The sequence below is a fragment of the Orcinus orca genome, chromosome 8, assembly GCF_937001465.1.
Source record: "Orcinus orca chromosome 8, mOrcOrc1.1, whole genome shotgun sequence".
Taxonomy (NCBI): domain Eukaryota; kingdom Metazoa; phylum Chordata; class Mammalia; order Artiodactyla; family Delphinidae; genus Orcinus; species Orcinus orca.
In genome coordinates, this window is record NC_064566.1 from 2,506,014 (window position 1) to 2,517,890 (window position 11,877).

The 11,877-nt window shown below is 50.6% G+C and overlaps 1 protein-coding gene across 4 annotated transcripts in view; it reads right to left on the bottom strand.

The window, feature by feature from the left end:
• NADSYN1 (NAD synthetase 1) overlaps positions 1 to 8,793 on the bottom strand; it is a 30,309-nt gene extending 21,516 nt beyond the window's left edge. The window contains exons 1-4 of one of the 4 annotated variants that reach the window (XM_004278057.4): positions 8,540 to 8,793; positions 7,396 to 7,456; positions 5,303 to 5,419; positions 64 to 117 (exon numbers count right to left, since the gene is read on the bottom strand). In XM_004278057.4, the coding sequence (XP_004278105.1) occupies positions 64 to 117; positions 5,303 to 5,419; positions 7,396 to 7,456; positions 8,540 to 8,624 (317 nt within the window). In that variant the 5' untranslated portion in view covers positions 8,625 to 8,793. The other 3 variants (XM_033402509.2, XM_033402510.2, XM_049713035.1) reach the window with 3 other exon arrangements.
• Positions 8,794 to 11,877: the final 3,084 nt, after the last annotated feature.

Below are 11,877 nucleotides of genomic sequence, written 5' to 3' on the forward strand. Positions count from 1 at the left end.
GTGCCCGCAGGCCCCTAGAGCTCAGCGGAGGCAGGCAGGTCACTGCTCCCGGCGGTCCCCTACCTGTTGAGAAAGATCACCCTGCAGTTGTAGCGGACGTTTCGGTGCATCACGGGCCTGTGGAGAGAGGGGACGCACGCGCTCGTTGGCAAAGAGCAGAGCTGTGTGTCTGCTTGGGCCTGTGGAGAGAGGGGACCACGTGCTTGCTGGCGAAGAGCAGAGCCATGTGTCTGCTTCGATGTGAAGTTTCTCCGACCTCTATGAGAATCAGAAGGCCCCCCTGTGGCTTTCTCAAACCAAAGTTAACAACAAGCCCAAGTGTTTCGCCACAGCGTAGGCCCTAAATGGGAGAGTCTCCTAAATAGAGCACCAGGTCCCTCCCTGCTCAGGCTCTTCCTCTCCTCCTGGAAGGTTCTAGGACCTTCCAGTGGCTCCCTCCCTCCCCTTCTCACACCCCTGCTGTCACATCACCTCTTCGTCCCCTGCTGGCCTCAGGCACTAGCCCCTGTGCCTCCCCAATTCTCCTTCCCGGCACCTCTCCTGACCCGAACACCCCCCACCCCAGAATGCAGGCTGCAGGGCAGGGGCAGCGGGTCCGAGGGGCCGGGGCTGGGGTGGGGAGTGGTGGGCCCTGAGCAGATCTACTCACCCCTCTGTCTGGACCCTCCTCAGGACAGACATTGTGTTTACATCTCCTCCCGGACCACCTGGTACCTTCCTCCTCTGCAGGGGAGGGGATCAAAGCTCCAGAGGCTGGGGTGCTCTGGGGCCAGTGGCTGGGGCAGAGTTGGGGCACAGCTGGGTCGAGACGGGGCAGAGCTGGGGCACAGCTGGGTCGAGACGGGGCAGAGCTGGGGCAGAGCTAGGCGGAGCTGGGCAGAAATGGGGCAGAGCTGGGGCACAGCTGGGTCGAGACGGGGCAGAGGTGGGGCAGAGCTAGGCGGAGCTGGGCAGAAATGGGGCAGAGATGGGGCACAGCTGGGTCGAGACGGGGCAGAGCTGGGGCAGAGCTAGGCGGAGCTGGGCAGAAATGGGGCAGAGATGGGGCAGAGCTGGGAAGAGATGGGGCAGAGCTGGGGCAGAGCTAGGCGGAGCTGGGCAGAAATGGGGCAGAACTGGGGCAGAGCTGGGAAGAGTTGGGCAGAGCTGGGGCACAGCTGGGCAGAGCTGGGCAGAGATGGCAGAGAAGGCAGAGCTGGGCAAAGCCCAGGTGCTGGAGCCCAGCTCAGGGTGAGAGCGCAGGCGCTCAGGGCAGAAGGCATCAGGCACCACGGGAGGATGGACTTAAGGGGTACCTAAGACGATGGGTTGTCAGATAAAATTAATAAGGCAAATAAATAAATGCCCTGGGACATGAGTGATGGAGGAGGAAATAAAACCAGCCATTAATAGTGTGCGCTATCAAATTAGGTGGCCAGGTCCCAATCCCGCTTTGCACTGGCTAAGTCTCGCTACCCTGGGTTCCTCCTCCCAGAGGGACTGAAGGACAGGATGCAGGCGGGGGTGCCCCCAGTTGTGGCCACGACACACGGATGCCACCAGCAAGGACTCCCACCGCTGTGGTTTCTAATCCTCCCCAGGCCAAACCAAAACCTGCCTGTGTTCACATTTATACAAAAATGTGTTCAAGGGCTTCCCTGGTGGTGCAGTGGTTGGGAGTCCACCTGCCAATGCAGGGGACGCAGGTTCAGGGCCTGATCTGGGAGGATCCCACATGCCGCGGAGCAACTAAGCATGTGCGCCACAACTACTGAGGCTGTGCTCTGGAGCCTGTGAGCCACAACTACTGAAGCCCGCGCACCTGGAGCCCGTGCTCCGCAAAGAAGGGTAGCCCCCGCTTGCTGCAACTGGGGAAAGCCCGCGCGCAGCAACGAAGACCCAGTGCAACCAAAAATAAATAAATAAGTAAATAAACTTAAAAAAAAAAAAATGTGTTCAAGGCAGGAGGTAAACTTATATTTTAAACAAAACAGAGACCCTCAGTGAATATCCGATTTTCAATTGGAGTAAGCCTCTTGAATAAAAACAAACAGAAAATTGAAAGCTCAACGCATAAAGTTAAACAGCAAACAACATACAAGTAAAAGTATTTTTATCGTATGTGGGGATGGGTTGATATTATTCACACATAAAGAACTCTTAAAATAAATTAGACACTTCAACTGTAGGCTAAAGAACAAGTGTCGCAAACGGCCAAAAACAAACAAACCTTCCTCAGTCATGAAAACAAACAAATAAGATCTTTTTTTTAAAAAAAAATTATTGTGCGTTTTAAGATTCTATTTTGTTTTTTAAGTTTTCTTTATTTTGAGCTAGCCCTTTGTGATCAGCTAAGGATAATACACCTTCAGAAACAGGGCAGGAAGGAGGCTCAGCACCTTTTTCCTGGAGGATAATTTGTAAAGACAATTTCAGACGGAGAATATCCATGACATCATGGTATGATGGTTGTTTTCTTCAGTGGTGCTTACAGATCCAGATAAATGCTGGATTTCCAAAGAAAAATATCTTTAAATATGACTGTTAGCACTTCGAGGACAAAAAGCAGAAAAATTATAATCGGATTATAAGTTCAAGGCCAGCAGAGGAAAGTGGAACAAAGAAAACACACAAAAGACAACAGGAAAAACAAAAAAGAAAAAGCCATGATGACTAGGACATTTAATAAAGTGGCCAGAGGTGGGAATGTGAATTGGTACAGCCACTATGGAGAACAGTATGGAGGTTCCTTAAAAAACTACAAATAGAACTACCATACCACCCAGCAATCCCACTACTGGGCATATACCCTGAGAAAACCATAATTCAAAAAGAGTCATGTACCACAGTGTTCACTGCAGCACTATTTACAATAGCCAGGAGATGGAAACAACCTAAGTGTCCATCATCGGATGAATGGATAAAGAAGATGTGGCACATATATACAATAGAATATTACTCAGGCATAAAAAGAAACGAAATTGAGCTATTTGTAATGAGGTGGATGGACCTAGAGTCTGTCATACAGAGTGAAGTAAGTCAGAAAGAGAAAGACAAACACCGTATGCTAACACATATATATGGAATTTAAGAAAAAAAGAAAGTCATGAAGAACCTAGGGGTAAGACAGGAATACAGACACAGACCTACTAGAGAACGGACTTGAGGATGTGGGGAGGGGGAAGGGTGAGCTGTGACAAAGCGAGAGAGCGGCATGGACGTATATACGCTACCAAACGTAAGGTAGATAGCTAGTGGGAAGCAGCCGCATAGCACAGGGAGATCAGCTCGGTGCTTTGTGACCACCTAGAGGGGTGGGATAGGGAGGGTGGGAGGGAGGGAGACGCAAGAGGGAGGAGATATGGGAACATATGTATATGTATAACTGATTCACTTTGTTATAAAGCAGAAACTAACACACCATTGTAAAGCAATTATACTCCAAAAAAGATGTAAAAAAAATAAAATAAAATAAAGTGGCCAGAATCAGTCCATGTGGTGGGCTGCGTAAAGGCCCCCAATGATGTCCCCATCCCTATTCCCAGGACGTGCAAGCATGTCACCTCATGCGGCAAAGGGTACCTCGCCGATATAACAAAGTTACAGACCCTGAGATGGGAGATTCTCCCGGACTCTCTGGGGCCCTCATCATAACCACAAGGGTCCTTCTGTGAGGGAGGAGGGACAGTCGGAGGGCATGTGGCAGTGGAAGCAGGGGTTGCAGTGATATGATCGCTGGCTTTGAAGATGGAGGGAGGGGGAGGGGCCACGAGCCAAGGGATGTGGGTGGGCCTCCCGAGCTGGACTCTTCCAAGGAAACCGATGTTCCCCCAACAGCCTCCAGAAGCCCAGCCCTGCTGACCCGTTTCAGACTTCCGAGCTCCACACCCACAAGGCAACAGATTTGTGTGGTTCTGTGTGTCGCATCTGTGGTACTCTGTCACACAGCAGCAAAAGAGAACACAAACATGGTCCGTGTGTCAAGAATGATAGTAAATGCGAACAAACGGGGTTAAAAATCTCATCTGTTCACTGCTCAAAAGAGACCTACTACACAGATGTCGCAGCAGGTTGAAAAGGCAGTGCAGCCCACGTGCAGGGCCGAGGAAAAGAAAGCAAACTCGGCCACATCCACACCACGTGACACAGAGTGAAGGATGCAAACAGAAACAACATAAAGGCCCACCAGTGGGCTCTGGTTACACAAAGCACATCGCAGACACGCTCAACAACAGTCCTAGGCCAGAGCCCTACCCACGGGACCTGCAGCGTGGAAACTACGCGCTATGGACCTACAGGCAGGCCTCGTCTTATTGCACTTTGCTTTACTGTGGTTTGCAGGTACTGCTTTTTTTTTTTTTTTTTTTTAATTGAAGGTCTGTGGCAACCCTGCATTGAGCAAGTGTACTGGCGCCATTTTTCCGACAGCTTTTCCTCACTTCCAGTCTGTGTCACATTTTGGTAATTCTCGCAATATTTCAAACACTCCCCCAGGAAAAAGATTACAACTCCCTGAAGGTTCAGATGATGGTTAGCATTTTTTGTCAATAAAGTATTGTGTAAGTAACGTAAGTACGTATATTTTTAGACATAATATTGCACACTTCATAGACTACAGTATAATGTAAATGTAACTTTTATATACACTGGGAAAGCAAAAGCTTTGTGACTCACTTTATTGCCATATTTGGCTTTACTGCAGTGGCCTGGAACCAAACTTGCAAGGTCTCCAAGGTCTGCCTGTACACCACGTGGGCCTACAGCTACGGAACCTACATCATATACATCTATACTTACGGAACCTGCATCTATGGAACGTACACCATACGGACCTACACTTACGGAACCTACACCTATGGACCTATATACCACATGGACCTATACCATATGGAGGAACCTACACCTATGGAATCTACAGCTATGAAAGCTACATTTATATACCTACACCCCCTGGAACCATATGGTCAGCAGGTCGATATGGAGTGATGTGGAACCATCCCAAGACTTACCGTTAAGTAAAGAAAGAGCTATACATGTGAAAGGGAGACCCTGTGCTCCCAGCTGTGCAAAGCGTGTTCCCACATGCACAGTAGCATCTGGAAGAACATACAAAAAAAATCTCCCAGGAGCAGCCTCCGCTGGGGGAGTTAGGTACCTGCAGAGCTAGAGAGGGAACAAACCCCACTTCTCCACAAGAGGCCTTCTGTATCTTTGAAATGTGCAGATTCCACCTCCCTGATGTTAGGATGGCTCCAGACGTACGACGCCCTTGAACTTGCCTCTTTCCAAGCCGGCCTTTCCCCATGCTCATGCCGGCACTTACATTCCCACATCACAGATGATATCCTGAGTGACTGGAGATTCCAGAAGGGCAGCCAGGACCTGGAGCGAATGCAGGAGGGTGTCCGACTCGTAATAATGATCCCAACAACCGTAGCCACTGCAGAGGGAGGGAGCAGGACAGTGAACCCCTGAGACACACCGGGTGGGCCTGGGGGCAGGGGTGGGGCAGGGGCCTAGGGGCCTAGGAGTCAGAACATGCAGGGGTGCAACCCAGGCCTTGGTATCTTTTTTTTTTTTCTTTTTTTTTTGCGGTACGCGGGCCTCTCACTGCTGTGGCCTCTCCCGTTGGGGAGCGCAGGCTCCGGACGCGCAGGCTCAGTGGCCATGGCTCACGGGCCCAGCCGCTCCGCAGCATGTGGGATCTTCCCGGACCGGGGCACGAACCCGCGTCCCCTGCATCGGCAGGCGGAGTCCCAACCACTGCGCCACCAGGGAAGCCCCTTGGTATCTTTATAAAGCCTCCCAGGAGATTCTATTGTGCAGCCAGACTTGGAATCACTGCTACAAAAAAAACCCCCAAAACGATGCTCTTTATTGGAAATTCATGGACTGGGCCCCATCCACTTCTCAAAGTTGTCAGTTACAATGAGAAATTCTCTCTCATGTCAAAAAGTGTCTGCTCTTGGATTTTTTTTTTAACCTTCAATGTAGCCCAAATCCCACTAATCTACAAGAAAGGGATGCGAAAGAAACAAAGCTGGACCCAGAGGAAAACATTCCTCAGGCAAAGGGACCGTGAATAATCATTCGAATGCCACTCACACAGCTACCCCTGAGTTTCTTGCTATAGATACGGAAGCTTGTAGGGGGCTGAATGGTGTCCCCCAAAAAGATGTGTCCATGCCTTAACCTCCAGAAGCTGTGGATGTGACGTCATTTGGAAACAGTGTCTTTAGAGATGTAAGTGAAGGATCTGGAGATGAGATGACCCTGGCCCTAAAGCCAGTGACAAGTGTCCTTACATGAAACAGAAGGAGGAAAAGCCATGGAGAAGAGACGGGGCTGGGGCTGGAGGGATGCGGCCACAAGACAAAGAACTGGGAACCAGAAGCTTGAAGGGGCAGGAAGGACCATCCTCTGGAGGAAGCAGGGCCTTGCTGACACCTTGATTTGGGACTTCGGGCCTCCTGAACTGTGAGAGAATAAATTCCTGCCGTTTGAAACCATCCAGTTTGTGAAACTTTGTTACAGCAGCTCCAGAAAAAACTAATACAATGCTCAATGAGGTCCTAACAGGGGAAGTGGGTTGAGAGTAATTTCTCAGTCTGGGAGTCCCAGTAACGAAATGTACAGAATTTGTAAAGTACTATTTTATTTTGTTTTCTTTATTTTACTATTTTATTTTATCTTATTTCACTTCATTTTGTCTTATTTCCACACCGCATGGCTTGTGGGATTTTAGGTCCCCAACCAGGGATGGAACCCCGACCCCCGGCAATGACAGCGTGAAGTACTAACCGCTGGACTGCCAGGGAATTCTCTGTAAACCACTTTTAAATCTTCACAAGGTCCTTCCCACTACGCATGGCCCGGAAGTGATGTTGCAAACGCAAACTTTGCACACGTGAACACAAACCCCCAAACTGGCCTTTGCCACCCTTAATGCCTTGAAAAGCATTCCTCTCGGCCTCTGGTTCTGATCAGGGGGAGAGCCTGATTCTTAGATGAAAACGGGGTCCAGACCTGGGATGCCCTTTCCTCTCCAAGGACAGACTCCTGCCTCAGAGGCTGTCACTTCCGCACCTCCCAGGCTACATGTGATATCAAACACCAATGCAATGCCAGACGTCCAGCCAGCTTTGACATCAGCCCCGGACTGGGAAAAGTCTGCCTCTCTACGAGCTCCTGTGTTACCCGACATAGGAGTCTGGTATCACCCAGCCTTGCTGGGCCTGCTCTTGTTCAAGTGTGCCAAGCACGCACACTCACGGGCTTCTGATGGTCTCCTAGATGGGCCTGCATGTCCGCAGTTCTCAAGGCCCGCCACCTCCTTCCTTGCACTTTCGGCTGAGGGGAGCTGATACAGACGCCTCTACCTGCCCACCCTGGGGTGTCTGTGTGTTCTGCTCTCACCATATTTCCAGTTCTGGTCCAAGCCTGTATCTTGCTCCTTTGTGCTTGGCAATTTCAATACCTACATGTACAGAGAGAGAGAAAGAGGGGCAATTTCAGCACCCACAACTGGTCCAAAGGCAGATCCAACTCTCTCGCTGCCCTAGGTGTCGTAAAAAACAAAAGGGCATCTCCCAGACCCTGCTGACACCTGCAGGAAATGAGAGACACAGGCAGGGCCTGCAGGGCTGACCCTCAGCACCAAGAAGGAGCAGGGCGGGGCAAGGGGGGAGTCACACACTGGTAGTTTATTAACCAGCAGATGCAGAACACCCTGTGTAGGGAGAAGACAGGACCCAAAGGCACCAGCAGCAGGTACCAGCCGCCTCTGGGTTTGAGCAGCAGGCCGGGGAGGAAAGGCTGGCCAAGTGGAGACTCAGCCCTGGCCACCGAGACTGCCTCTCTTCACTCCAACTAGATTTGCTCTGAGCTCTGATGAGATGAAAGCAGGTTGAGATCGAAAAAAACAAAAAGGATGAAGGTCCGAGGCACATGGCTGCTAAGATGCCCTCACCTGAATCACTCTGTTTTTACTGCGGTTGGCAACTCTGCTGCAGTAACCAGCTGAGGACAGCCAGTCTGAGGCGGCCGAGCCTGTAGGGTCGCCCAGGGCAGCCCCACTTCAGGTGTAGTTGTCAACGGTGCAAACTTGCGCTTTCAAAGGTGAGCTGGTGCAGGTGACAACTGTATGGGGACCCCCGTCACACACACATAACGACCACACCCAGTCTCTAAGCTGGGGGGCTCACCCCTATTCCACTTCCCTCTTTGGGTCGGTTTCAGCTCTAGAAATGTCACATGCGACCCCAAAGATATTTGAGGACAGGTTCACCCCAGCCCTCCCATCTCCACCTCCACGGCCAGACTTTTCTTACCACGCGTACATACCACGTGTCCCCAGGCACTGTAACCCACTCCGCACCCCCATTCATGAGGAGGACCCGGGCACTTACGGGCAAAGGCGTGGTCATAAGATAGCTTATCTTATCTGTCCCCATGCCAACGGCCGCGAGTTTCTCCAGAGCAAGGCTGCGTGTGCGTCACAGAAAGCCTGGCGGCCAGAATGGACCTTCGCCCCTCTGCCCCACGCCGCCCCTAGACTCACTCTTTAAAATCCTTTGCAAATTGCCCTCGAAGTCCAGGGCCCACTGGTTGAGCGCGCAGGTGGCCACGGTCACCTTCCGGCCCATCCTGGCTGCAGTCGCCTGGGCAAAAGGCCGGCCGGACGGTGAGTCTTTCTGTCCTAGGGAGACAGGCGGCCGCGGCTTGTGTCCTTCCGGGTTGCCCCGTCCCGTCCCGCCAGGCCCTGCAGGGACAGGACAGCAGAGCCCCAGCGTCAGGCCCCGCCGCGATCTCCCCGCCCTCGCCCCGCCCAGCCCCGCCCTCGCCCCGCCCAGCCCGCCGAGCTCTCCGCCGCGCCTGCGCAGGAGGGAGGCCCGCGGAGCCGCGAGTGCTCCGCAAGGGTGCCAGCGCGCTACCCCCGCCCGCGCCGCCCCGACTCTGACCGGGCAGGTGGGACGGTCGCCAAGTTCTGGAGCGCAGGTGGAGAGGGGCCGGCCCGCCCGCGTGCCCCCATACCTCCCCGCAAACTGCATCTTAATACGCTTGTGCAACTTTATTTTCCCCCGTGATATTAATTACGTTCTTTTGGTTATTTCTGCATTTGTCACTGCCCTGTAGAAATAAAGCCCACTTTATCCGTTCATTTAAGTTAGCAGCGCTGTGCCAGCACACACGCGCACTGCTATTTTCATTCCTGTATTACATCCCGTGTGAGGGCAACTAGTTTCTCTACGCCGCCTACCGTTGCCAGTTTCCCCTGGAGCTGCACTTACCTGCGCCTCGCTCGCCAGGCGTAGGATATGCATACGTGCAACTTTACTAAATGTTACCCAATTTCCTCTCTGAAGCATTTGAACCTATTCACTACCAGCAGTTTTTCAGCTTTTGTTTTCACATTTCACCCTTTAGTCCCCTTAGGGTAGGAATTCATTTTTTTCCCCTTGTGAATAAGTAGCTGGCTGACCATCGTTGATGGAATAGGCCACCCTTTTCTACTGGTTTGCAATGCTGCCTCTGCCATACGTACTGTACACGTTTTCACATTTCAGACAAACGTGTATCCTGTTTATAAAGTAATGCTTGTTCATGAGCTTCCATTTGGAAATTTCAGAAAACCACAAAAATGTTTATATGTTCATTCATTTAATCCCACATCGACCTTTTGGGGCAGTTTTCATTGCTAGAAATACCTCAGTTCTTTCCAGTATGCTCAAATATCTCCTGCCAACCATGGCTGGTTCTAGGCCTTGGGCAGGGAAGGAGCAAATCCTCCAATGTCTGGTTGGAGCAGAAAATAAGGACGTTCTCCAAAAATGATGGGAACGTGTTATTTGAAAAGAAAGAATCAGTTTGGAGGGGTTCCCACTGGCCAAGTATGGGACAATATGGGAACTTTAAAAAAAAGTAAATGACAGTACAGGATCGTAACTCAATGAGCAAAAAATCTATTCGTCCATTCTGACAAAAAATTAAGAGAGGGAAATTCTTTACAGAAAAATGCCAACAAATAAACATTGAAAGGCTGAGGAAGTTAGATCACCCTTTTTGCATCAAGTAGTTTGGTTAAGGCAAGAGTCATCATTAAATGCTAGATAATTGGACCGAGGGTTATTTGTGAGCAGTGTATTTACAGCCTCAAAATATCACTCCACAGCTTACGCGTTAATCGTGAAAGGAAAAATGGAGACTTTTGGCGGATACCACCTGAACCACACGATCAAACTTACCATCAACAAAGGGACAAAGTGACATCATGTTGCCTCCTGCTAGGATGCATGAAGATACGACATCTGGGTAGCATATCATCCTGCCCCACAATGCATAACCTAAAAGCAAGGACAACAGCCAAACCCAATCAAGAGACTTGCTGTGAAAAGCCAGCCTTGACTCTTCAAAATTGTCAAGGACGGAAAAGAAACAATAAAACGAACTAGAAAGTACTGCTGGGGCAGTGGTGTAGATGAAGGCAGGCTGAGGAGCTAAATGCACAGTGTGGTTCCCCGACTGGATCCTGGGTTTTTTTTAATGAGCAACAAACAACATGATTGGGACAACTGCAGGAAGCTGAATATGGGTAATATATTAGACAATAACATTGAATGGATGTTAAATTTCCAGCGTGTGCTCATTCTATTTTGGTAAAGTAGAAGAATGTCCTTGTTTTTAGGAGATGGATACTGAAATATTCAGGAGGGAGGTATCATCTGTAGCTAATTAGTGGTTCGGGGAGGGGGGAAAGGAGGGGATACACACACCTACAGAGCGCGCGCGCGCGCGCGCGCGCGCGCGCACGCACACGCGAGAGAGAGAGAGAGAGAGAGAGAGAGAGAGAGAGAGAGAGAGAGAGAGAGAGAGAGAGAGAGAGAGAGAGAGATTAAATATGGCAAACTGTTGACGGCTGCTGAATCTAAGTATGTGGGTGTTCACTTTACTATTTATTCAACCGGTTTGCATGTTGGACATTTTCAAAATAAAAGACTACAGGGGAAAAACATGTCTCTGTGAGGGACACAGAGATGGCCATCCAGATCCCTCTGCCAGTAAACCGATGCCCCAGATGTTGGAAGTTGGGGTCAGCAGCAGACACCTTCAGCTCCCCTCCCCTCCAGGGGCTGCCTGGGTTGCATAGCTGCCCAACCCAAGGTCATGCCCTTGCTAGGGCAGGGGTATATGAAGGAGGCTTGGCCATTCCTGCTGTCCACAGAAATAATCAATAAACCAACCTATAAGAGGAATAGAAGAGTTTTATTTGAGGCAAACTGAGGATTAGAGCCCAGGAGACGCTGATTCAAGAAGCGATTAAGGGCTTCCCTGGTGGTGCAGTGGTTGAGAGTCCGCCTGCCGATGCAGGGGACGCAGGTTCGTGCCCCGGTCTGGGAAGATCCCACATGCCGCGGAGCGGCTGGGCCCGTGAGCCATGGCCACTGGGCCTGCGCATCCGGAGCCTGTGCTCCGCAGCAGGAGAGGCCACAACAGTGAGAGGCCCGCGTACCGCAAAAAAAAAAAAAGAGAAGCGATTAAAACTACAAAATGGGAGAAGCTTCTAAAGGCAAAACCCCCCAAAATGAGAAAAGTTGTTTGTTAAGAATTGAAATTGCAGTTGGCAAGAAGTAAGAGCGCTTGTTAAGCAAGGGTTGGTTGGGGTCCAACATGGTTGCATAGTTACAAGAGGAGACCTCGAGCCTTTCAAGGTTACAGCGGGCAGCCAGCAGCTATTGTTCTGAGAACAGCTGGTGGTGTCCTTGAGGCTGACACAGTCCAGAAAATTCAAGTTCTCAGTGATGTAGGAACAGGCCTGAAACCATGTCCACAAAGGCCACCCAGATCCATTTCAAATGCCTGAACCATAGTCACTCCCTTTTGATTTTTAAACGCATTCTT